The sequence below is a fragment of the Petaurus breviceps genome, unplaced genomic scaffold (genome assembly GCF_028583685.1).
Source record: "Petaurus breviceps papuanus isolate PSGF00001 unplaced genomic scaffold, PetGlider_PUasm1.0 216, whole genome shotgun sequence".
In the NCBI taxonomy this organism is placed as follows: Eukaryota; Metazoa; Chordata; class Mammalia; order Diprotodontia; family Petauridae; genus Petaurus; species Petaurus breviceps.
Genome location: NW_027185867.1, coordinates 5,415,583 through 5,443,492, shown reverse-complemented (window position 1 = coordinate 5,443,492; position 27,910 = coordinate 5,415,583). Strand labels below are relative to the sequence as shown.

At 38.2% G+C, this 27,910-nt stretch overlaps 1 protein-coding gene across 2 annotated transcripts in view; it reads right to left on the bottom strand.

Annotated features, from left to right (window-relative positions):
• Positions 1-1,123: 1,123 nt before the first annotated feature.
• The window catches only part of ADA2 (adenosine deaminase 2), a 94,658-nt gene continuing 67,871 nt past the window's right edge, over positions 1,124-27,910 (bottom strand). For both annotated transcript variants that reach the window (XM_069094310.1, XM_069094309.1), the window contains 6 exons: positions 10,310-10,437; positions 9,591-9,681; positions 7,699-7,807; positions 6,090-6,247; positions 1,943-2,145; positions 1,124-1,731 (listed from right to left, as the gene is read on the bottom strand). In XM_069094310.1, the coding sequence (XP_068950411.1) occupies positions 1,629-1,731; positions 1,943-2,145; positions 6,090-6,247; positions 7,699-7,807; positions 9,591-9,681; positions 10,310-10,437 (792 nt within the window). In that variant the 3' untranslated portion in view covers positions 1,124-1,628. The remainder of the gene's footprint in view (positions 1,732-1,942; positions 2,146-6,089; positions 6,248-7,698; positions 7,808-9,590; positions 9,682-10,309; positions 10,438-27,910) is intronic.

The window sequence follows — 27,910 nt, the reverse complement described above, 5'->3', positions numbered from 1 at the left end:
TAGCCTAGGGGTGGAGAAGTATTTAGACCAGGGACTTTGTAATTGATTGAATGATTGGAAGGTCCTGGGGTGGGGTAGTCCTTGGAGATTATTGAATCACATTTAGTAAATGCTGTATTTGGAATGATGTCATGTTTTGATCTTCTCTGTTCTTAATTTGTCACTGAATAAAATGGAGAGCACCTATGCTGGTATTTTGAACCTTGGGAAGTTGCCTTTCCTTGGCCTTACATTACAGTATGTTAATATGTAGTCTGATTTGGTCAGGTAAAAACTAGATGGAAATTCATGAGCTGTAGGTTTGAATTGAAGTTGCCCTAAACAGTATCTTGAATTTGGATAATTGTTTTCAGGGGCCTACATTTGGGAAGGAGGTGGTAACAGCCTGCATGTATATATGTATATATATGAAGATAACATGAATGAATAAAAAAATTCTATTAAGTATTTACTACATGCCAAGCACTGTGCTAAATGTCTGAGTTGTCCATAAACTGAGGAACAAAACCACTTCACTTTGTATCAGTTCATATAGATCTTGCCATGTTTTTTTCTGAAATCATGCCCTTTTGTCATTTCTTATAGCACAATAGTGCTCCATCACAATCATATGCCACAACTTGTTTAGCCATCCTCTCAATTTCCAGTTTGGTACCACCACAAAAAGAGCTGCTATTTCTGTACATGTCATTTTCTTTTTCTTTGATCTCTTTGGGGTACAGACCTAGTAGTGGTATTGCCAGATCAAAGGTGTGTATGCTTTTATAGCCCTTGGGGCATAGTTCCAAAGTGCTCTACAGAATGGTTGAATCAGGTCACAATTCCACAAAAATTAACTATCTCATTTTTACCAGAGTAGCAAAACTACTTGGGTCCTGGCTATGCTGCTGGCCCCCATTCACCACCCTGGCAGCCTGCTGTGGCAATCCTATATATCCCACTGGGACAGTCCCACTTTTCAACACTTTCTAAAACTAGAGTTATTATTAATTTGGGCCCTAGAGACACTGTCCTGAGCGTTGGTGACAGTTATCAGAGTGACCACATCCTTGAGTTGGGGCTATCTAAGACATCATCCAATCAGACCTTCCACTCAGAGCACTTCTGGCAATAATAGCCCACATTTCTATAGCCCTGTGAGGTAGGTAGTGTAAATTTTATTATCTCTAACTTACATATGAAAAAAACAAACATTGAGCAAGGTTAATTGAATTTTCCATGGCCACCCAAATAGTCAGGATTAAGACAAGTGTCCTGACTCCAAGTCCAATGCTGTTTTTATGACACTATCTGCTGCTTCCATTAGCAGGTTTTATTTTGGCAAAACCCCCTCCGAGGGCATAAGCTGAAAGAGAAAGGGCTGACTGCCAGCCAGGATTCACACAGGACGACATTAGTTTGCCTAGGAGTTCAAGGAATTTGTCACTGCCTGGCTATATGGGCCACATGCCCAATGGTTCTGAAGAGTCCCACAGATTCATTTATTTGCAGAGAGGTGACAAGGGCCAGCTTATTACTTTTCTCTTCCAAAGATCAGAATATGAGCCAGGATGTAGATACATGAGGTGTTTGTTCAAGAAGACTCAGTTCTTACAGCTCAAGAAAATTCTCACTAAATTTAAGTTACTTCATAGCTTCATCCCCCCAGCCAGGTCATCCACAAACTTGTCCCATTTCTTCTGCCAGACTTCATTAGTGGTTTTCTTCTTGTCCACTGAGAGGGAGCTATACCTGCAGGAACAAAAAGATAGTACCAACCTCGAGAAAGGGTTCTGCTATTCTTTAGTGATCAGAGTTGGAGGTGAGGATTGGGTGAGTAGGGTGGGGAGTTGAGGGAAAGTACTCTGTTCAGGAAAGAAGGAGAAGAGAGATTAGGCCCCAGGACTGTGGTGAACTGCACTTTCTAGAGAGGAAGACATGGGATATGAGCAGGGACACTCACTTGATTGAATTCAGTGCCAACTGTTTCAGGGTCCTCAAGTCAGCCTTCATCCCTCCAATGCCCATGAAAGCTTCATAGAAGTCATAAGACAAGCCCTTGGCCCCAAAGACAGATGGGTCATCAGAACTGACTACCATAGGGTGCCCACTGGACATTAGAGAAGCTGCTGGGTGGTTCCTTAGATCAGATACCAACTGAAGGACCTGCCAGGGCAAAATGGAAAGGCAAAAAAAGTACATTGCAAGTCACAAAAAGGAGAGAGATGAGACCCTGGACACCGTACACAATTCCTTTCCAGCTTTTATTCTGGTTACCAGGCTAGTATTTAGGGGTGGGTTTGACTGAGGAATAGATCAATCAATCAATGAGTATTAAATCACTACTATGTACAAGGGACTGTGCTTGGCACATGAGATATAAGTACAAAGAATGAAATAATCTCTATTCACAGGGAACTTACATTCTCATGGAGGAAACAACACATATGTGCATGCATATGTGTGTATGTGTGTGTGTGTGTGGATGTGTAGTGTGTGGATGTGGGTGTATAATATAAATAAATACAAGGTGATTGGAAGGGGAAAGCACCAGTCATTCAGGGGAACAGGAAAAGGTTAACGAAGAAGATGATGCTTGAATTTCATCTTAAAAAAAGAAATGGGACTCTAGGAGGCAGATATAAGGACTTAATTCATTACAGGCTTGTCAGGTCAGTCAGTCAACAAACATTTATTAAATGCTTACTATGTGCCAGAATTGTGCTAAGACATGGGAATACAAAAAAAGGTAAAAACACTGCCCCTGCTCTCAAGGACTTTACATTCTAATGTTGAAAATAACATGCAAATAACTGTAATACAAGCCATATACAATGCAAATGAAAGGTACTCTCAGAGGGAAGGCACTGGAAGTAGTAAGGAGAAGAAGAAAGTCCTTCTGCAGAAGGTGGGATTTAAACTGAGTATTAAAGGAAGCTACAAGCAGCAAATAGAAAGAGAAATTCCATTTAAAATAACTGTAAACAATATAAAATATTGGGAATCTACCTGCCAAGATAAGCCTAGGAACTATATGAACACAATTACAAAACACTTTTCACACAGATAAAATCAGATCTAAACAATTGGAAAAATATCAATTATTCATGGGTAGGCCAAGCCAATATATTAAAAATGACAATTCTGCCTAAACTAATTTACCTATTTAGTGCCATACCAATCAAACTATCAAAAAAAATTTGATAGAACTAGAAAAAATTAACAACAAAATTCATCTGGAAGAACAAAAGGTCAAGAATATCAAGGGAATTAATGAAAAAAAATACAAAGGAGGGTGGCCTAGCAATACCAGATCTCAAACTATATTATAAAGTGTATTCATTAGAACTATCTGGTACTTGGGTGGCTAGGTGGCGCAGTGAATAGAGTGCCGGCCCTGGAGTCAGGAGGACCTGGGTTCGGATCCAGCCTCAGACACTTAACACACACACACACACAAACTAGCTGTGTGACCTTGGGCAAGTCACTTAACCCCAACTGCCCTCCAAAAAGCAAAAAAAACCCTATCTGGTACTTTCTAAGAAATAGAGTGGTGGGTCAGTGGAATAGATTAGGTACAAAAGACATAGTAGTAGATGACCATAGTAACCTAATGTCTGATAAACCCAAAGACCCCAGCATCTGGGATACAAACTCACTATTTGACAAAAACTGCAGGGAAAACTGGAAAACAATAGGGTGCAAATGTTGGTGTAGAACAGCATTTCACATCATATACCAACATATAGTCAAAATGGGTACATGATTTAGACATAAAGGGTGACACCATAAGCAAATTAGAAGAGCAAGGAACATTTTACCTATTAGATATATAGAGAAGGGAAGAATTAATGAACAAACAAGAGGTAGAGAGCATTATGAAGTATAAAATAGATAATTTTGATTATATTAAATTAAAAAGCTTTTGCACAAAGAAAATCAATGCAGTCAAGTGTAGAAGAAAAGCAGAAAGCTGGGAAACAATCTTCACCACAAGTGTCTCTGATAAAGGCCTCATTTCTTAAATATATAGAGAACTGAGATAAGAAGATAAGCCATTAATTGATAAATGGTCAAAGGATATGAACAGGCAGTTTGCAGATGAAGAAATCAAAACTATCTATAGTCATATGAATAAGTGCTCTAAATCTCTTTTGATTAAAGAAATGCAAATTAAAACAACTCTGAGGTACCACCTCACACCTATCAGATTAGATTTAATATGCAAAAAAAAAAGGGAAATGATAAAAGTTGGAGAGGATGTGGGAAAATTGGGACACTAATACACTGTTAGTGGAGTTATGAACTTGCAATTTGGAACCATGCCCAAAGGAGAGCAAACTGTGCATACCTTTTGATCCAACAATACCAATCCCAAAGACATCATAAAAAAGGGAAAAGGACCTGCCTGTACAAAAATATTTATAGCAGTCCTTTTCATGGGGGCAAAATATTGGAAATTAAGGGGCTGTCCATCAATTGGGGAATGGCTAAATAAGTTGTGTCATGTGAATGTAACGGAATACTATAGTGCTATAAGAAATGACGAGCAGGCAGACTTCAGAAAAACCTGGAAAGACTTGTACAAACTGATGAAAAGTGAAATGAGCAAAACCAGGAAAACATTGTACACAGTATCAGCAATATTGTATGATGATCAATTATGAATGACTTAGTCTTTTCAGCAACATAATGATCCAAGACAAGTACAAAGGATCTGTGATGGAAAATGCTATTCACATACATAGAAAGAACTGATGGACTCTGAATGCAGATCGAACCATGCTTTTCTTCACTTTATTTTTTTCCCCTGGGTTTTTTTTCCTTTTGATATGTTTTTTCTTTCACAACTGTGACTAATATGGAAATGTGTTTTGCATAATTGCAGCATATCAAATTGCTTAACATTTTAGGAAGAGGGGAGGGAAGGAGAAAAATCTGGAACTCAAAATCTTGTAAAAATGAATGCTAAAAATTTTCTTGACATACAATTGGGAAAAAATAAAATGCTATAAAAATAAAACCAAAAGGAAGAGCCACAGATGCCAGTAGTGGAGGTTAGGAAGGGGAGCATTCCAAGCATGGAGGGGAGCCAATGAAAAGGCATAGGGAGATGGAGGATGGAATGTACTGTCTGAAGAATACCAAGAAGTCCAGTGTTACTGGATCACAGGATATTGGAGAAGAGACTAAGACTGGAATGGGCCATGTTGAGAAGGGCTTTAAATGCCAAACAAATAATTTTATATTTGCTTCTGGAAGTAATAGGAAGCCACTGGAGTCCCAAAGGCAAAGAAATGGTAGATGCAATTGGCATGTGTGAGAAGCTGGAAAAAGGCCAGTTGAGATAAGTCATGGAATATGGGAGAAGGAATAATGTCCAATGAGGCTGTAAAGATAGAATGGACCCAGTAGAGATTCACAATTTCATCTATGATCCCCTTCTCCTGTTCTATAATGTATATGGAAACACTCATTTTATTTGCTGCTTGTTAGGTTTGAAATTTTTTAAAATTCTTTTAATGAATTGAATGTTGAAAAGAAAACTGAACAGGAGACCTGGATTTGAACCCTAGCTCTGAAGATACTTATTGGATATCTGACCATGGGCAAGTACTTAACCTCTCTAGACCACAGTATCCTCCTCTGTAAAATGAAGGAGTTGAACTAGATGACCAGTAAAATCCCTTCCAAGGTTAATATTTGTGATTTTATATGTTGAACTCTTCTTTTTCCAGCTAATTTCTCCACTTTTGCATCTCCCTCTGATTCAGCCCTAATTCCTCCATCCTATTACGCATCTTCATTGTTGCTGGCCATGGTTCTGAGGTCAGTTTTTACTACCAGAGTCACCATGCTTCATGGTACGGGCTCAGATAATTCCTGCACACCTCTCCCGACAAGATGAGAAAGAAAGGATGTGTAGAAATGGGAATCATAAAAGGAATGTGAATCAAAGCAGAAACAGGGGTCTTGGTAATAAACAGCGCTCTCCCTAAAAATGACTAGCATTGAATACTCACTCATAGAGGACCAGAAGGAACCTTACATGCATTTCCTGGTGAGATCTGGCCTGAGTTAAACCCAGATACAAGCCCTGGGAATCATACCTGGTTAGAGATGGGACATACTTCTATAGGGATGTCCCTATTCCAAGAGACATTTCTGGCCATCGGGTGTCTGCCCAGAGCAAATCCATGGCCAATCCTGGTGGTGTTCAGCACTAGGGCATCCAGAACATTCTCATCTATGGAAGTGCCCTGCCAATCTGGAGATTAAGAATAAAGACTTTAGGGGCGGCCAGGTAGCACAGCGAGTAAGAGCACAGGCTCCAGTGTTGAGAAGACCTGGAGATCGAATCCCAGGCTCAGACACTTAGCACCCACCCAGAAACACCTGGCCGTGTAACCTTGAGCAAGTTACTTAACCCCAATTGCTTAGGGGCGGCCAGGTGGCTCAGCAAGTAAGAGCACCAGCTCCAGTGTCGGGATGACCTGGATCAAATCCGGGCTCAGATACTCAGCACCACACCCAGAAATAACTGGCCGTGTAACCTTGAGCAAGTTACTTAACCCTGATTGCTTTAAAAAAAAAAAAAAGAATAAAGACTTTACTGGTGGATGGAACCAGCTGTATGGACCACAACCTGCCTCATATATTGTTATGAGGAAAGCACCACAGTGCTAATATAAATATAAGGTGTTGTTATTGTTATTGGTCTGAACCTATGCTTTCATTGTCCTAGGGAATTCTGTGTGTAGAAACTCCCTCTACAAGTACAGATCAGCAACTCAATTTATGAAATACAGCCTTAGAGAATTATTCAGGGGTTTAAGAGCTTAAGTAAATTACACATGATCACACAACTTGTATCAAAGTCAAGATCTGAACCCAGGTCTTCCTGACTCCAAGGCCCCTCTGAACTGAATTGCATTGAATCTGATCAGATTGAATACATGGAAGCTGTGGATAGGAGGATTCTGATGAAAATTAAAGCAATATTACAGGAAAGGTGGAGATATTTTCAATGGGTATACTATAAGGCATAGGAAATGTATGGCTTGATGAAAAAAAGCATTAATTTTGAGGTGAGAAACTGAATTCGATTTCCAGGTCTATTATTTACTGCCTAAATGTGACTGTCATTTTCTACCTATGTGACTTTAGGCAAATCACCTTTTGTCTTTGTGACTTTGATGGCCTTCATGGTCCCTTCTAGCCCTTAGTCTGTGATTCCAGGATAGCAGTGGTAAACACAAATTTAACCCAGGTTGTACAGTTTGTACAAGTACAGTACTGTACTAGCATTACAGTGTGCTTCTGTGCTAACCCAAAGGAGGCCTTCTGAAGAAAGCAGGGCACTATGGCTGATTTACCATCAAAGGATAGAGCAAACTGCCTGCCCTCTGCACTGGGCTCCCATCTAGCCAGCTTTCTTAGACTAAAGTAGCCTGGGCAATTGGCTATGCTTCATGAACCAAGGCTAGTAGGAAATATTATAAGGATTAATGGAGCCCATGGAATGATCACGTAGAAACAGAAGATGAAGCTGGATGGCATCTGGCAAGAAGCTGCTATTTTCATCACTGGCCTATTATACACATATGTGTTTTTAGATAATGATGATGAAGTGTATTAATTCACATTCTCCCATATTCCATTAGGTTGAACACTGTGTTGGTCATGTGTCTCATGGCTCCCAAGGAAGCTGCAGCTCACCTGTCTCTCCAGCATGGAAGAAGTAAGGCAGGTCAAAACCTTGAGTGACTGGGAGGAGCAAAGCTTCCTTCAGCTCCCACAATGAGTACCCCTTGTCCTCTTGACCCACCTGTAGGAGAGAAAAGAAGGCACACTGAGCCATTTACCTCATATACACCTTAGTTTTACTGAAGAGTTCTATGCCCTATCAAAACCACTCTTCTATATATTCAGCCACCATTACCATTAGGACCTAGGGAGGATAACCCTTAGCCTGGGAGGAGAAAGCACTGGGCTGAGAGCCAGGAGACCTAGTTCTAGACTCAGCTCTGCCAATAACCAGCTGTGTGATCTCAGATATGGTAGGCGACATCATCTCCCTAGTACTCAGTTCCCTCAGTTATAAAGTGAAGGGAATTAGACTAGATAAACCATAAACTCTTAAACTCTTTTTCATTACTGACATTCTATGGTTCTATACAACTTTCACCCAAGGTATGAAGTGTGAACAGAGGATAATAATAACAGCTCAAATTGATACAGAACTCTAAGGTTTATAAGTATCATTATTCCCATGTTACAGAAGAAAAAAACAGGTTTTGCAGGCTAGGGGAACAAAACTAGTAAATGTCAAAGTCAGGACTTAAGACCAAATCTTCTTGGCTTCCAACACTTCCTTTACACCATGCTGAGATACCATACCCAAACTTTTTAACAACCCGTCCCCCCCAAATATTCCAGACTTGTGCTTTTCTATCCATTCTTCTCCCCAGGGCTAGTCCTATGGATAGAGGGTTGAGAGATGTGACTAAAATGAATTCCCAAAGACCCCAGGGCCAAAACCAAAATAAAAACAATTCCCCTTTACTCTCTAAGTTAGGTGACAAAGGCTTAGTAGAACCTTATTACCAAAAAACATAAGGATAAAGACTGCATCTGTGATTTTATCAGCATAGGGAAATACTTTTATTTCCTAGGGAGGAAACACCTTTCTACCATTTCCAGGCAGCACCTTCTCTCTCTGTAACTTATCATCTCAGAAAGTTGCCAAGGGGGGCGGTTAGGTGGTGCAGTGAGTAGAGTGTTGGCCCCGGAGTCAGGAGGACCCAAGTTCGGTTCCAGCCTCAGACACTTAACACCCCCACAAAAATATTAGCCGTGTAACCTTGGGCAAGTTACTTAACCCCAATTGCCCTCCAAAAAGCAAAAAAAAAAAAAAGTTGCCTAGAGCATTGAATTGTCCAGGGTCTCACTCATAGTATGTATCAGAGGTGAGATGGTATTCCTGGCTTCCTGGCCAGCTCATAGCTAAAATGTATTTCTTATCTAGGAGGAAGTCAGGTCTCTCTTTAGCTGATTAGCAGAATGGAATCCTTTGTCAGATTACCTAGCTTTCACATAGAAATCCTGGCCTTGAGATCTCAGAAAAATGGGGGGAGGGAGGACAGAGAGAGGAAAGATAGGTTGGGCAGGGCAAGCTCCCAGAAAATGGATATTAGGGATAGAAACAGAATATTGGAGAAAAAAAATTCATCCATTTCATAATTTTTTCTAGAATCATTCCTGGCTCTCTTTCTCTGTGGGGTTATTGATTATCTTAGGCGCCAGAGGGCACAAAGGCCATTTCCAGGGGGAAGGTGAGGGGAAGAGAGGAATAAAGGAGAAAATGGCCATAATCAATGACCAAACCATCCTATTCCTCCTATTTTGGGAACTTTGTTTTTGAGCTTCCCCTGGGCACCCCACCAGAACCCCTTTCTACTCTTTCTTCTCAAATGATTTTCACCATCTCCAAGGTGTTCCTTTCATGAAGAAGAGACTACTCAGTCTGCATTCCATCTCTTCCCCAAGTCCAGTTCCAGTCCCCATACTGCCATCCCATTTGTTGTAGATAGTAAAAAGATAAAAGCTACCAGGTCAAATCCTGCCATGCTTTCTGGGAACTTGACTCTGAGCTTCATAGCTGTCTGGACAGACTCAGCAATGTGAGTCACATTTTTCATCCTTAGGGGAAAAAAAAGAAAGAAGGTCCTGTTATTGTAACAATGGCTTGCGTATTTCTCTAAGTGATCACCTCTTGTTTCTGGGGCAGGTATCCTATTTTCATCACACTCCTATCACTTCCTGCCTCCATTACGCAGCAGCACTACTCCAGTCCCTATCTAGATAGAATAGTTTCTTCAAAATTCATCACCAGTTGGTTCCAAAGTGAACCACCATCTTTGGAACTATGGACAGAGAAACTTTTTTTCACATGTCATTAGGTTCTGCATCTGTGGAAAATTTCTTACAAGCTTTGACATGTAAGGTCCCCCTAATGTGGTTTCAGTCTTATTTCACAATATTCCCTTTCATACATATTAAGCTTAATCAGACTAAACTATTAGCTGTTCTCTAATCATGTCCTGCTCTCTCTTATATCTCTGAATTCACTCAGACTTTCCTATACCTGAAATTTCAATACCTGTTGAAATTCTCTTCTTTCAATGGTCAGCTCGGATACCACGTCCTCTCCATCCTTACAAACTACATTACTCTTTTGTGCCCTTTCATTTTCTAATTTTGTTCCTCTTTCTCACTCAGGCCCTGACTCCCTGCCCACCCCAAAGTCTAAAAACCAACCTTCTCTCACCTGTTACTGCTGTAAATGATTCTGGCTCCAGTGAAGTCAGGATGGTCTTTGGTAAACTTCTGGGCCACTTCTTGATAAGTCTTCAGTGACCACTCTTGGTCATATGTTTGCCCATTTAGTTCATATACCTCAGAGTAGCAAAGATAAGAGAGGAAAACATGATCCCAAATGGATCTCAGAGAAATAGGACTTGATTATAACAAAAGATCATCTCTACTAAACCTTCTGTAAATAGAATGGACCAAATTCCCTGTGGTTCCCAATGTCTCCTAGGAACCCATCTCCCCTTTCCAGAGAAGTTCTCTGATTCCCATCTGAAATACCCAAGGCCTAGTTTTCAGTGTTCAGTTCAAGTTGTGGGAGTTCCTCCATAATTGGGGAAAGATAATAGATAAGTGGCCAAACAATATGAACAGGTAATTTTCAAAGAAGACATTAAATCTATCAATAACCACATTTTTTAAAATGTTCCAAATCACTAAAAATTAGAGAAATGTAAATTAAAACAACTGAGATTCCATCTCACACCCATCAGGTTGGCAAAGATAACAATGAAAAAATGCAAAGTGACAGCTCTTGGAAAGGCTGAGGGAAAATAGGCACATTAATATACTATTAGTGGAGCTGTGAATTGGTACCACAATTTTAATAAGCAATTTGAAACTATGCCAAAAAGTCATTTACTAAACCTTTGACCCAGCTTTTAGGCCAATATCACAAAGAGATCAAAGAAAGAGAAAAGGACCCACAAGTGAAAACATATTTATCGCAGCGCTTTTGTAATGGCAAAGAACTGAAAACTAAGAGAGTTCCCATTTATTAGAGATTACTTGGAAAATTACTGTATATCAGTGTAATGGGAAACTATGTGCTATGTCAAATAATGAAAGGTATAGTATCAGAGAACCCTGGGAAAATTTGTATGAACTGATACAAAGTGAAGTGAGCATGAACAGGAACATTATATAACAACATTGTAAAGACAACTTTGAAAGACGTAAGAGCTACAATCAATACAATGACCAGTGATGAAACATTCTACCCCACTCCTAACAAGGAGGCGATGGTCTCAAGACGCAGAATAAGACATATAGTTTTGATTATAGCCATTCTGGGACTTTATTTGGCTTGACTATGCATATTTGTTATAAAGGTATCAAGATCTTATGTGTCCTTTTTCATGGAATGGCTGGCAGTGGTTAGGATAGTTATCCCCCACCCAAAAAAAAGGGAAGAAAAAGAGGTTTATTGAAACATGTTTAAATGCAAGGAGAAAAAAAAACACCAAAGAAAACCCAAAGGAATCACAGACAAATAGGACAGCCTGAAAGTTACATGTTGCATTTATCACATACCTAAAAAGAAAAGCAAGTTGTACATAATAGATATGTATTTCTGTTCTACTATGTATATAGAAATGTTTATTTTATTTTATATTTTCTAAGTTCAAAATAATTTTTAAAAAAAACATGGGAGTGGTGGAGAGGGAAAAAGGGGAAAGGGTGTATAAGAAATGATCCTAAAGAAAAACACATACTAATAGAAAAAAATAGATTCAGCTCTTTTCCCCACTACCTCCAAGCACTACCTCCAAGCGGCTCTGGCTTCCACCTTCCCCAAACAATGTAAAAAGGGGACTCTGAATAAACTTTGGAGCTGCAGAACCCACAAAATGACACAGAGAAGCTAACCTTCTGCTGAGGACAGCCCAGCCAGCCAGCAGGAATCAGCCAGCGCAATGCTCTGGGAGCCAAACCCAGGCCCCTGTGAGCCAGAGGTTTTAGCCCCAGGGCAGGCCTGACCAGCTGCCTGGAACCAGGAGAGATAATTTAAAAATTATTGGACTACCTGAAAGCCATGATCAAAGAAAGACCCTAGAAATCATCTTCTAGGAAGTTCTCAAAAAAAACTGCCCTGATGTTTTAGAACCAGAAGGGCAAAATAGAGTTTAAAAGAATCCACCAATCACCTCCTGAAAAAGATCCCCCAAAAAAACTCCTAGGAATATTATAGCCAGGTTCCAGAATTCCCAGATTAAGGAGAAAATATTACAAACAGCCAGGAAGAAACAATTTGAATATTGTGGAAACACAATCAGGATAACCCAGAATCTGGCAGCTTCTACACTGAGGGGTAGAAGGCCTTGGAATAGGATATTCCGGAGGTCAAAGGAGCTGGGATTAAAACCAAGAATCACCTACCCAGCAAAACTGAGTATCATATTTCAGGGGAAATATGGTTATTCAGTGGAATAGAGGACTTTCAAGCATTCTTGATGAAAAAACCAGAGTTGAATAGAAAATTTGACATTCAGATACAAGAATCAAGAGAAGCATGAGAAGGTAAACAGGGAAAAGAAATCATAAGGAACTTATCAAAGTTGAACTATTAACATTCCTACATGGAGAAACAATAATTGTAACTGATGAAAACTTTTCTCAGTATGAAAATAGTTGAAGGGAACAGAAATATATATATGACTATATATAAGGGTATATGGGCATATGAATACATATGTGAATGTGTGTATATATGTTCACAAGTATACATAGATAGAGGGCACAGGACCAATTTAACAGGAAGGGATGATACTTAAAAGGTGAAATTAAGAGGTGAGAGAGGAATATAATGAGAGGAGATGGGGAGAGACAGAATGGGGTAAACTATCTCATAAAGAAGAGGCAAGGGAAAATGGTTACAATGGAGGGGAAGAATAGGAAGGCAAAAGGGAATGGGTTAACCTTATTCTCATTGAATTTGGCTTGGGGAGGGAATGAAATACACACTAAATAGGGTATCTCACCCTACAGGAGAGGAGGGGGGAAGGGGATCAGAGAGGGGATGATGGAAGGGAGGGCAGGCTCAGGGGGAGGGAAGTTGTAAGCATACACTTTTGAAAAGGGACGAAATCAAAGTAGAGAATAGAACAAATGGGAGGTGGGATAGGAGGGAGAGAAATATAGTGAGTCTTTTACAATATATCTACTATGTTAATGTTTTGCATTAGCTACACATGTACAACCTATACTGAACTGCTTATCTTCCTAGTAAGGGTGGGTGACAAGGGAGGAAGGGAATGAATCTGGAATTCAAAGTTTTCAAATCAAATGTTTCAATATATATATATATTCATATATACATATATATACATATATTACTATTATTAATACTATTTTACATGTAATTGGGAAATAAGATATGCAGGCACTGGGGCATAGAGATCCACCATGCCCTACTGGAAAAGTCTAAAGGGGTATGGGAGAAAATATGGGAGAGAGCAGAATGGAGGAAGGGGTATCCTGTGGGACTGCTATTTTGGGGTGGTGGGTAGGGGAAAAATGGGGAGAAAATTTGTAACTCAAAATCTGGTGGAAATGAATGATGTAAATCAGAAGTTAATAAAGCATTTGAGAAATGGAAAAAAAATACACATAGAGAAAATAACATCATTCAACAGACAGGGCTTCTAGCTGTCTGACCTTTACATGCACACATAGTTAGTTACCAGAGAAAGAAGCACCAACATCTGGATTTTCAAAGCCAGGGGCCCAACAGCTGCCCAGAGTCTCATCTGGTCAAATCACACAACTCTTCCCATAAATGAGCCCCTTTAATAGTAATGGAATTTAAAGATCCCCCTGTATTGGCTTGGTTTTTTAATTGATTGTGTTAAAACCCAGAGCTTGTGAATCCCACTTATGGGATGGACTTGTTGATGTTAAAAAAGAGTGCTGAACTGGGAGGAGCTGGTGACGTAAATTTAGAGAGACACAAGCAAAGAGAGAGGCAGAAGAACTTTTTGGAAGCAGCATCTTGGAGGCAGAGAGAGACAGAGAGGATTGCTGAGGGCCAGTTTGAATTGCCCAGGACTTTTGATATCTGCCATCCAGAGCTGCCAAGAACTGAGGAGACATGGCTGTTACACTGGTACTTTGTCTGTTTTGATGTTGTTTTGCCAGATTTGTCCACTGGTGAAAGACAGTCCCATTGTTGCAGAGGTCCTAGAACCTTGCTGTTGGTTCAGAAGCCCTGAAGAAGAATTTTCTTCTTGTATGTTTACAGAAATTTGCTAATGTTTTCAGGGGTCCTAGGACTGTTCTGCAGACAGAGAATGAATTAATGAAGACGCTGGCAATGTATCTTGTGGCCTTGCTAAGCTTTGTCTCCCCAGGAACAAAGATTGCTGAGAACTTGCCTTGGGTCAATATGAAGAAAAGACCTCTCTTTGGGTATTAAATGCTGTGCTTAAGCTTGTTATAACTCTGGGGTAGATTCAGTTGTGATCCAAGGGTGGGGAACTTTTGACTTTTTTGTGCTCTGTGATTGAACAAATGAATGCACTTTACTTATGATTGGAAACTAATCTCCATTTGAGAAGAGGGGCTTTGTGGTTGACTAAATGAATGTACAGTCTAGGGGTGGAGTAGTACTTAGAAGAGGGTCTTTGGGATTGACTAAATGAATTATAATGTCCAGAGGTAGAGTAGTACTTGGAGATTATTGAATTATACTTGGTGAATGCTGTATTGTGAATGATGCTATATTTTTATTTTCTCTGTTCTTAATTTTTCACTGAATAAAATGGAGAGCAGCTATGCTGGTATTTTGAACTTTGGGAAGTTGCCTTTGCTTGACATTACAGCCCCAAAGCAAAATCTCACCTCAGGGTACATATATACATACATATACATATATATATATACACACATATATACACACACACATACACACACACACATACATATATATATATATATATATATATATATACACATATATACATGTGCATGTGTGTGTAGCCTTCTCCAGGGTCAGAGAACATCATAACTTTTGTAACCCACAGCCTTAACTACAAAGTAACAAAAGGTGGGCCTTCCTGAAAAATAAGCCTACCCTAATCATGCTTCTTTTCTTAGGCTCCAAGTGAGAGGGACAGGGAAGATCTTCAAATTCCCTTACCATTACAGACCCTGAGCAATTTGGCAGCAATGCATTTGATGTCAAGTGTGGTGGTAGCAATGTGCACCACACACACTTTCTTGGTGTGCATAGGAACAACTGAGTCTAGGCCTCTCCCAGCCAAACAAAAGGCTTTGTTGAGTTTTTCCTTGAATCTGAGCAAATTTGCTTTGTGCTTTTATTTCTTGGAATTATTATTACACACACACACACACACACACACACACACACACACTCTTGAGGGAGCTATCCAGAGAAAGAGACAGACTGACAGAGTTGTTTCTGAATGTCACCCATATAGAGGATGGTTATTCTTTCCCCCTTTCACCTGAGGGCATCAGTGACCTCTTACTTGCAATGAGGCAGAAATCACATGATAAGAAAAAGGAAAGTGTATCTGTATGTTGTGGCAATGAGCCGTCCCTTTTTTGCTTCCTTTCTTCCTTCTTCTGCCCTAGTGATTTGAACTGCTAAGGAGAACTTTGGATAACTAACTGGCAGCCACAAGGAGAGGGGGTAGATACCATGGCCAGCACCAGCCAGAAAGCATAGCAAAACATAGCAACATAACTCCAAGCCTGAAGCCATGACAGTAATTCAAAGGAAATTATTTCAGTCACAAAGAGAAAACATTCCAAGTTAAGACTGATATCAAAAACTATGAATCCCATTGAGTTGGTTAGCTGAGAAAGTTGATTTCTCTTTAGTCGGGAAGTGTGAGATAGAAAATGTTAGTCCCTCCTCTTATTTCTTTCCCATAATTTAAGTCTTGGGTACACCTCCTCACCCCCCACCTCCGCCACACCCAAAGATCTGGAAAAGCAAGGAAACTGAACCCAGAGAGAACAGGATTTGTGTTTGATGTAGTTTCCCTTTCACTTTATCTTATGTACAACAAACTGTGTGATTTTAGCAAGCTATCTTTGAATCTATGACAGCAATGGGAAGTGAATAGAGAAAGAGGAATCAATCCACAGAGTGGCGTGGAGGCTCTGAGTACTATTCCATCTCATCCTTTAGATTAATTTCAGATCTGGTCAATGAGGGGTTAACCAAAGTTGCTTTAGTGCCTAGACCATACAGAAGTATGGAGTGCAACCAGTCAGCTGAGCACCCCCTGACGACCAAAGGAAATACTACACAGCCTTTTAGAAAGGGGTACCTCATGTAGGTGGTACTAGAGGGTAACTAACAAAGTTGGGTTGATAACTCAAGGAGAGCATCCCCTGGTGGATGATTCAAATATTGTACTCCCTTGGAGGATAATTAATACAGTGGTGGATTCAATGCCTTTCTGTGGCTTTAGGAAGGCAACACAACCAGAGTCCTATACAGATAAGGAAAATGAAGCCTAGAGAGGTTCAGTAAATTGCCCAAGGTTGCACAGGATTAGAGCAAGGATTCAGACCCTTGTAGCAGCAAGCACCCCAAGGGTTCTCAGGGTTTGCTGCCAACACAGGTTCTTGGATCTGCTTTGATAAAGGAAAGCAACTCAAAATGGGTTAACAAGCTTACTTTAATCAGTCAGATATGTATCATTTACTTACCGTGTTTCCCCGATAATAAGACACTGTCTTATTAATTTTTTGGAAAGAAAAACACCAGAGGGCTTATTTTCAGGGGAGGGCTTATGTTGTCCTGCCTCAGCTCTCCTCCGCGGCACTGCTCTCAATGGTGCCAGCAAGCAAATCACTGGGGAAGAACAGGATGACACGCTCACTGCTGCAGCTCTGATTGGATGCAGCTTGGAGCACGGCATGCGTTTTACGGGGGGAGGGGACGGTGCATACAGAGGGTACCGTAATGTAGCGTGTAGCGCAGGGGATCACCTTCACTACAGTAGCAATCTCAATAGGGCTTATTTTCGGGGGAGGGCTTATTTTGGAGGAATCTTACACAGTAAGGGGAGGGCTTATTTTTGGGATAGGTCTTATTATCGGGGAAACACGGTAGTTCAGGGGAAAAAGGTCAGCACCCCGAACTTCACAAAGTATACAGACAGCATTATCAAGACAGAAACAGATCAAGTAGACAGATTTCCAAACTGTCCAACCATTACATCCATACCAAACAACATCTGGGTTTCAAAGCTGGGGGGGGGGGTGCTCTGGACAACAGCTAGCCCAGAGTCTCATCAAATCACAGAACACTTCTCAAAGTGAGCCCCAAAACAAAGCTACACATCAGGGATTATATAGCCTTCTCCTGGCTCAGAGAATGTAACAACCTTATTGACTCACTGGCCAATCAAGAAGTATCTACTGAAAAACAAGCCTCCCACCCCAGGCTCCAGGTGCACTTTAGCCTAGGGGCAGGGAAGATCTTACAAATTTGCATTCCCATTACAACCCTTCACACACCCAGACCAGTGTCTCCATTCTTGCCTTTCTACCTCCCTTCTCCCCATTTCAATCTACTCTCCTGGCACAACTGCCAAAGTGATTTTTCCTAAAAGTTTTTTCTTTGTATCCTCAGCAATCAGCACTTCACCTGATACATAGTAATTGCATAATAAATGCTTGTTGATTGATTTCTACTACATCATTCTGCCTACTGGCTCCCCTCTATTTCAGTAAATAGGTTCACAGTAATGAAAGAACATTAGATTAGGAATCAGGAAGTCCAGGTTCAAATGTGGGCACTGATCCTTTCTATGTGACCATGAGTATCATTTTATTTATCTGAGATTAAGTTTCCTTGTCTTTAAAATCAGAATAATTTATTCAGATTCTGATTTTGCCATTACTTTTCTCACAGAATTGTTTTATGGTGGGGAAATCTCTGTTCACCTTAAAGTAACATTTGTTAAAATAACGATGGTAACGATGATGAGGAGGATGATGATTACAAATCCAGGGTACCACCCATTTTCTCAACAGGCTAGTGGTTATTGGCTGTTGGCACTAATACCCCTTTAACCCAAGTGCTCCTTTGTTTTCAGGATGAGATGGCCTCAGCTTTCCTCTTTCTCCCAGAGCTGTAGAAGCTGGGGGGAGGGGCAGGCCTTTCTCTTTCAGCCCCATGGCCCCATTGTTTCCTCGGTTGCAGTACATTGCTTGACATTTCAAAACCCCACCCCCAACACTAGATTCTATGACCACAAGAAACCATAGCACTTTGGCCCTGTATTAAGAAGACTGACCTGTTGCTTGACCTGTGGGTGGGAGAGATAATTTACTAAAGCTACTACTGGAGCTTTCCGTGAGGTCTCAACCTTTATCCATTGCCGACCCATTATCTGGAAGAAGGAATTTTAAGGCATAGCAACTTCTTGTTATTCTCCAAGATGCACCTTTCTGTTCAATCTGTTCAAAGGGCACCTCCCCCATGAAGTCTTTCCTAACTGCTCATAGGATTATGGCACTTAGAAAAGGAAAAGCCCTTAAAGATAATTTAATCTAACTTTTCATCTTCTTGGTAAGGAAGCTAAAACCCATAAAAGTAAGGTAAAGGGACTTGTTCACTTTCTCTGACTCCAAATCCAATATTCTTTTTATTATATTATAGATGACTCACTGATCCCCCCCTTTCTTAAACTCTTGCAACATCCCCCACCAGTATATCTTAATTATATGTTATTTCCACTAACGTCCTACTTAGATGCCTTGTTATGGTAGAAATGACTTTTCAGTTCTGAAAGGTTGTACCAAGCAGACTCCAAGCTCTTAACAGAAATGTAGCATCAGGCATTTGGATGTGAGGGTTCTTCTGAACTCTGTCCTGGTCAGAGCACATCTGGAGGGTGGGGTTCAATCCTGAAAAGGACTGAAAGTAGGAAAAACCCTGATAAGCTACAGAGTATGCAGAGGATGGTAACCAGGAGGGTAAAGGGACTAGAGCTCCTGCCAGGTGAGGATCTGCTGAAGGAGGCTTAGTCTGCAGAGAAGATTTAAGGAGTACATGATAATTATGTGAAGAACTATTGTGTAGGGAAGATGGATTAGACTTGTTCTGGTTAGGCCCAGAATTCAGAACTAAGGACAAAGAATAGAGTCAAAATGAGGCAAATTTTTACTTCGCTCTGGGAAAGATGTTCTAATAATTAAGCCTATCTAAAGTGGAATAACTGAGCTGCTTCAAGGCATAACATGATCCTCATTGTACTGGGGGTCGTAAAACAAGGGCTGCGTATAATGTAGAGGGCATTCTTGTTCAGGTAGAGATTATATTAGATGTCCTCATCCAACTCTGAAATTCAATGATAACTCAATTAAAATAGCCTAAACTTCTGCAGACTACAGATAGGTTTTTAGTGGCTCACTTTCCAAGTAAAGGTATAACTAATAATCAAACTATTTTGCAAATGAACCACATTTTCAAAAAGGGAAATTTCAATTAATATCAATTAATTACACTTCAAATCACATTAATGTCTTGAAAAATTACTTTGCTGAGCTGTACAAGTTTTAATGCATTTTTCAGGTTTTCTTACTGTTTACATTTAGTAACAATTGAAAACAGCAAAAAGATACATCTTTTGCTCCTCCCAGATTAGAGACAGACTGAGGAAGGTTGGTTACTGTGGGTCACATAACAGACAGAAGAGAGTGTGCAGCGGCAACCCACCCCCCAAGTTACATGACCGGCACATGTGGAATGACTAGTGGAAGGTGGGTTAAGCAAGGCTTGGACAAAGCACTTGCCACACACATCTTTACTTTCTTTCATATCCTCTATATTTTTCCTGGGCCACCTGAAATCCTTTGGCAGGTGCAAATGACCCAAGGGCCATGTCATGCAGGTCTATTGTAAAGCTTCCTGTTGGGGAAGAGTTACAAATCCTTGTTTTACATGGTCCCAACCCCAGTGCTGATTCCCATAGAGCAGAGTCCCACAAAGAAGAAATGTGACTTCAGAGTTTCAGGTGGTATGAATGCATTCAAGACTGTTTCCTTGCCTGCCGCTGCTTTCTAGTGTCCTAATGCTTAAACTGATCTTTTTATAGCCTTCCCATAAGCAGAGAACTATGTAATGTAGGGAATAGAGGAGAGTTGGAGTCAGAAAGGCCTGAATTCAAATCCTAACCAGAAACACTTACTAGCTGTGTGACCCCCAGCAAGTCACTTAACATCTCTTGGTCTAAGTTTCCTCATCTTTAAAAGAGGGCTAAGGAACAACCTCACAGAGTTGCTGTAAAGATCAAATGCATTAACATATACAAAGTGTTTTGTAAACCTTAAAAAGCTATATAAATGCTAACTATTCTAGTTAACTATTAAACCTTTTCGATCTTGAAGCCTACAAAACCCCCCTAGACTCTAAGAGTCTAGCACCCCAACAGCAAAGTTAGTATGGCTTAGGAGACAGGTGGATTGTAAAAGAATGAGGATAAAAAAAGATAGGAGTGGGTTGTGGTACAAAGGATATGAATTCAGAGATCTGAGTTCAAATCTTAGCTCTGACACTACTGGTTATGTGGGTCCTTGTACAAATCACTTAAGCCCTCTAAACCTCAGTTTCCTTATTAGTTAAATAGGTTATAATAATACTTACACTGTCTACCTTACAGGAAAAGTGTTTTCACTTAGTTCAAGATCACAGATGCAGGCCAGACTGAAGAGAAGACCTGCATTCATGGTGGTGTTCCAGGATGAGGAGTGGTCACTGGCCCCAGTCTGGGTACTATGCAAGGAATAAATTCAGATAGAAATATGTGGCTATGAAGCCAAGAATGGAACAGGGTCTGAATTCCAGTTTCCATCCCAGGCTAAAGCTTGCATGGGGAACAACTGGAGCAAGAAACCCAGGCCACAGGGGAACCCACATTTTGTCATCTTAAACCAGCAGAGCTTTGGGGGAATAAAAGGGAGGTATTTTAAGCAAAGGTGAGTCTCCAAAACAGGGTTTAAAAGAAAAGAAAGAAAGGATAGGAATCTGTGACAGGGTACAGAACAAAGGAAAGAGAAGAGGGACAGAGGAGCAGAAGCAGACTGCACCAAATCTAGGCCACTGCTGCTGGTGCACAGAACTCTATCACTACCTTTTTCTTCTTTATAAAGACAGTGTAGGAAACAAAAATAAAAGGAAAAAGCATAAGAAAAAAGGATAGATGGAGACACACAATTAACAATAATTACTGTGATTGTCAGTGGGATAAACTTATCCATAAAATGGAAGAGAGTAGCAGAATGAATTAGAAAGCAGAATTAAACAATATTGCTTATAAGAAATACATCTGAAACGTAAAAATCCATATAGAATTTAAATAAAGTTCTGGTACAAAATTGTTCATATCAGAAATTTTTTAAAAGGATAATTCAACAGAAATCCACTGGAAAAGTCAAAAGGGGTATGGGAGAAAATATGGGAGAGAGCAGATCGGAGGAAGGGATATCCTGTAGGACTGCTATTTTGGGGCAGTGGGTAGGGGAAAAATGGGGAGAAAATTTGTAACTCAAAATCTGGCAGAAATGAATGATGTAAATCAGAAGTTAATAAAGCATTTGAAAAATAAATAAATGAATGAATGAATAAATAAATAAATAAAGGAGGGGAAAAAAAGGAAAAAAACAAAAGGATAATTCAGAACCAATGAAGAGATTAAAGAAAAAAAATTTTTTTTGCCTTTTTGGAGGGCAATTGGGGTTAAGTAACTTGCCCAAGGTTACGTGGCTAGTTTTGTGTGTGTGTGTGTGTGTGTGTGTGTGTGTGTGTGTGTGTGTTAAGTGTCTGAGGCCAGAACCGAAGTCGGGTCCTCCTGACTCCGGGGCAGCGCTTTACTCACTGTGCCACCTAGCCTCCCCAATTAAAGAAATTATTAGAGACTTTCACCCAATTATATGCCAACAAAACTATCAATATCAATGAAATGGATGAATATTTACAAAAATATAAAATGCTCAGATTAACAAAACAGGAAAATAGAGGAATTAACCTAATCTCAGAAACAGACATTGATCAAGCTATAAATGATCTCCCAAAGAAGAAACCTTAGGATCAAATGCATTTACAAGTAAATTCTATTAAATAAGAATGATTAATTCCAATACTACAAAAGCTGTCTGAAAAGATAGAAAAAGAAAGAAGAGGCCCTACCAAATTCCTTTTATGATACAAATATGGTTTGGATACCTAAACCAGACAGAGTCAAAACAGAAAGAAAACTATTCCCTAAGGAATGCAGGTGAAAAAAAAATTTAAATAAAATTTCAACAAAGAGACTACAGCAACATATAAAGATTATGCTCTATGACCAGTTTGGCTTTATACCAAGAATGCAGGGTTTGTTCGATATTAAGAAAACTGTAAATGTAGTTGTGTCATTTTATTTATTTTTGCAAATGCAGAAAAAGCTTTTAACAAGATACAACACCTGTTCTTTAAGAAAAGAAAAGAAAGGGAGGGAAGGGGATAAGAATTTGTTAAATACCTACTATTTGCCAGGCACTTTACAAATATTATCTCATTTTATCCTCACAACTCTGGGAGGCATGTGCATTATCTCTCTTTTATAGTTAAGGAAATTGAGGCAAATAGAGGCAAAATGACTTGCCTAGGCTCACACAGCTCCTAAGGGTCTGAGGTCAAATTTGAACTCAGGTCTCACTAACTCCAGGCCCAATAGTCTATACACTTTGTCACTTAGCTGACTCTAAGGAAGATACCTAGTTATAGGAATAAACAGCTGTCCCTTAATATGATATATAGACTTTATATAAAACAAAGAATCAACATTGTCTGTGATAGGGATAAAATAGATGCCTTTCCAAAAATCATGAATAAAGCAAGATTATCCATTTATCTAAGAAAAGTACTCATTTAGAGCTTATCTTGGTAAATATCAAATATTGTTCTCTACTTAGTTTCTTCCAGACTGCTTTACAGTTTTTATAAGGTTTGTTGTTTTTTTTTTTATTAATTACTGATTTCTTACCTGAACAGCCAGCTTCTTTGGGTTTAGCAAACATTAGCCTACTATGTTCATTTGTTTTTATATATTGTGAATTATTACTATTCAATATAGCACTAGAAATAAATGCTATCTGTAGACAATAAGACAAGACAATAGGACAAGTAATTGAGGCAAAGAGGAAGCAAAATGATTGCTTTTTGCAGATGATGTGGTTTACTTAGAGACTCCTTGAGAGTCAACTAAAATACTAAATGAAATAACTAACAACTTCACCAAAGTTGTACAGTAGTAAACTAAACCTATATAAATCATCAGCATTTTTATATATTGCCCAAAAAATCCATCAGAAAGAGATAGAGATTCAACTTAACATACAGCAAGTACAAAATACAAAATTCTATACCCAGAAATCATATGAATACAACTATAAAACTTTTTAAGTGAATAAAAGCAGATCTAAATAACTAGAAAAATATTAATTGCTCATGGATTGGTTGAACCAAGATAATAAAAATTATAATTCTCCCTAAATTAATTTACTTATTAGGTGTCATACCAATCAAAATATCAAAGGATTACTTTATAGAGCTGGAAAACCTACTAATAAAATTCATCGAGAAGAACAAAAGACCTAGAATTTCAAGAGAAATAATGAAAAAAGTGGAAGGGGGGGCATAGTAGGAACAAATTTCAAACCACTACAAAGAAGTAATCTTTTATTTTGTAATATTTTATTTTAATTGAAACAATTTGGGTCCGGTTAAAAAAATAGAGACATTAATTAGTAGGACAAATTAGGTACAAAATATATAGAAGCAGACGACTATAGTAGGCTAGTGTTTGATAAACCCGAAGAAGCTGGCCATTTGAGTAAGAAATCAATAATCAACAAAATGCTGTTGGAAAAACTAGCAAGTTGTCTGGCAGAAATTTGGTAAAGACAAATATCTGACTCTATTTACCAAGATAATCTCCAAATGGATACGTGACTTAGTGATAAAGGGAATATCATTAAAAAAAAATTATACAATTGGGACTTTTGTTTTTGTTTGCAGTTATGTTTATGTAGTTCTTTTATATATCTTGGAAGGTGGACTCCTAAGTAAATTTATATTCTATAGCAAGTTTAAATGGAACTTCTCTTAGAGATGGAATAGTCCTTCCTACTTGGTTTTATTTATATTACACAGAAGGACTGATTATTTGTGTTAGCTTAATTAATATTCTACAAGTTTACTGATATTTTTTCGATTAATTTTAAGTTGACTCTTTAGGGTTCTTAAGCTATGAAAAATTAATTTTTTTCTTTTTTACTTATTGCTTTTCCCTCAATTTTTTCTTTTTTTTTTTATCATCACAATGAACATTTCTGGTACTATGTAAAAATAGAAGTGGTGACAATCCTTTTTTACATTCTTTTTCACTCCTGTATTTAATGAAAAGGATTCTAGTTTATTTTCATTACATGAAATGGCAACTCTTGGTTTTGAGAAGTATATTAGTTATCATTTTAAGGAAAGGTCCATTTATTCCTGCTGTTTAGTGTTTTTAGCAAAAATGAGTGTTATATTTTGTCAAAAACTTTTTCTGGATCTATTGATGCAAAAATGTGATTTTTATTTATTTCTTTATTAATATGTTTAATTAACTTTGTCGTTTTCCTAATAGTAAATCAACCCAGAACCCCTAGTGTAAATATAATCTGTTCATAATGTCTTTTCACCTGCTGTTTTATCTTTGCTAAAATTTTATTTAAAATCTTTGCATCTATGTTCATTAGGGATGGTGGTTGTAGTTGTATTTTTTCTGTTTTGACTCTTCCTAGTTTATACAAAGACCAAATCTGGGTCACAGAAAGAATTTGGTAAAAATCTCTTCTTTTGCTATTTTTGTAAACAATTTATATAATATCAAATTTAATTATTCTTTGAATACTTGATAGAATTCATTTGTCAATCCTTCTGGTCCTGGAGCTTTCTTTCTTTAGAAAGTTACTTATAGGAGCAGCCAGGTGGCAGAGTGAATAGAGCACCGGTCCTGGAGTCAGGAGGACCTGAGTTCAAATCCAACCTCAGACACTTAACACACACACACACACACACACACACAAAAAACCTAGCCATGTGACCTTGGGCAAGTCACTTAACCCCAATTGCCCCCCTCCAAAAAGCAAAAAAAAAGAGTTATTTAAAGTTTGTTCAATTTCTTTCTCTGAAACTGAGTTGCTTAAAATTTTTATTTCTTATAATGTTAATTTGGATATTTTACATTTTATACATATTCATTTCATTTCTGTTATCTGCTTTATAATTTGGTGCATATAGTTGGCAAAATGATTACTAATAATACATTTTATTTCTTCTTATTAATTCTGTTTTTCTTTTTTGATAATTAATTTTGTTTTCTTCTCTCAAAATAAATCAAATAAGCTAATGGTTTGTCCATTTTTAAAATCAGATTCTAGTTTTATTTATAAACACAATAAGGTTTTTGCGTTAATTGTTTTTTAAATATTCAAGATTTCTAGTTCTTACTTAGAGTTTTTAATTTCATAGTTTTCTAGTATTTTTAGATGCATTCCCAATTCACTGATTCATTCTTTCTCTTTTTTGTTAATAAAAATTATAAGATAATATATATCTTCAGCCCCTTAATTTAGCTCTAGATGAATCTTCATATTTCAAAGTCTTTATATTATCAAATTTCATATTTTCACTACATATTTCCTTGTAAAAATATTGTTGGATTTTGCTTTCTAATCCATTCTGCTAACCTTTTCGATTTTCTGGATGAGTTATGATAGTCAATTGTTTATTCATTAATTTTTCATGGGAATGAGGAGCAAATATAATTAAATGACAATACATTCTAAATCAATTTTATTATTCAATGCCATGCCAATCAAATTACCAAAGAATTACTTTATAGAACTAGCAAAAATAATAATGAAATTCACATGGAGGGGAAAAAGTCAGGAATATCAAGAGAAATAATAAAAAGAAATGGGAATGAAGGGGACTTAGTGCCAGATCTCAAACTATACTACAAGGTATAATTATTTTTTTAATTGGTGATAATAATTGATTAAAATGACAATAATAGCAGTTAACATTTATATAGTATCTTAATTTACATTATATAGTGCTTACTAAAGCATTGTGCTAAGTGCTTTAAACTCATTATCTCATTTGATACATAAATAGTAATTTTCAGTAGAACTGATAAGGTATACAGCATACAGAAGCAAATGTATTTAAAAGTATTTGATAAAACACAAAGACCCCAGCTGCTTAGATAATGGCTCACCATCTGATAAAAACTGCTAGAAAAATTAGATAGAAATATGGAAGAAATTAGATTTAGACTAACACCTCATGCTTTATACAAAGATAAGCTCCAAATGGGTACATAACCTAGATATAAACATATCATAAGAAAATTAGATATTTGTGGGGAAAATATCAGTCAAATTTGTGAATTGGATAAAAATTCATAACTAAATAAAGAATTAAAGAGGATCATAACAGATAAAATAGGTAATTTTGATTAGTAAAATTAAAAAGTTTTTGCAAATAAAACAAAGATTGAAACAAAAACAATTAACTGGAGAAAAAAATTATAGCACATGTCCCTGAGAAAGGTTTCATTTCTATGATACAGAAGGAAATTATTCAAATTTATAAGAAAAAGAGTCATTTCCCAACTGGTAAATGATGTAAGGACATGAACAGGCAATTCTCAAGCAAAGAAACTCAAATTATCTATAAATATGTGAAAAAATGCTCTAAATCACTGCATATTAAGAAAATTCAAATTAAAGCAATTCTGAATACAAGTCATTCCCCAACTGATAAATGGTCAAAGCACATGAACAGCAGTTCTCAAAGGAAGAAATTAAAGATATCTATAAGCATATGAAAAAATGCTCTAAATCACTATTGATTAGATAAATGCAAATCAAAACAGCTCTCAGGTACCACATCTCACCGGCCAGATTCACTAAGATGGCAAAACAGGAAAATGATAAATGCTGGAGGAGATGTGGAAAAATTGGAAAAATTTCATAAAAAGTGGAAAAACACTAATCCATAATTGGTAGAGTTGTGAACTGATCCAACCATTCTGGAGAGCAATCTGGAACTATGCCCAAAGGGCTGTAAATAAGTGCATACCCTTTGACCCAGCAATACCACTTCTAGGGTTATATGCCAAAGAGATCAGAGAAGTGGGAGGAGGACCCATATGTACAAAAATATTTATAGCAACTCTTTTTGTGGTGGCAAAGAATTGGAAATCAAGGGGATGCCCATCAATTGGGGAATGAAATGGCTGAACAAGTTGTGATATATGAATGTAATGGAATACTACTGTGCTATAAGAAATGAGGAGCAGACGGACTTCACGATAAACTGGAGAGACTTATATAAACTGATGCTGAGCAAGAAGAGCAGAACCAGGAGAACATTGTACACAATCACAGACACAATGTATGTGTGATGACTAACTTCAATAGACTGGGCTTCTCTCAGCAATGTAAGGCTGTAAGACAACTCCAAAAGACTCATGATCGAAAGAGATATTCACATCCAGAGAAAGAGCTGCGGAATCTGAACGCAGATTGAAACAAACTACTTGCTGTGTTTCTTTTTCTTGTTTTGTTTTGTTTCCTGTTTCCCACTGATCATTCCATTGGTTATAATCCTTCTTTACAACCTGACTAATGATTAATATGAGGGTATTTGTAGATCCTATATTTGAGTGCATGCTGTGGGGGGGGGGGGGGGGAGAGG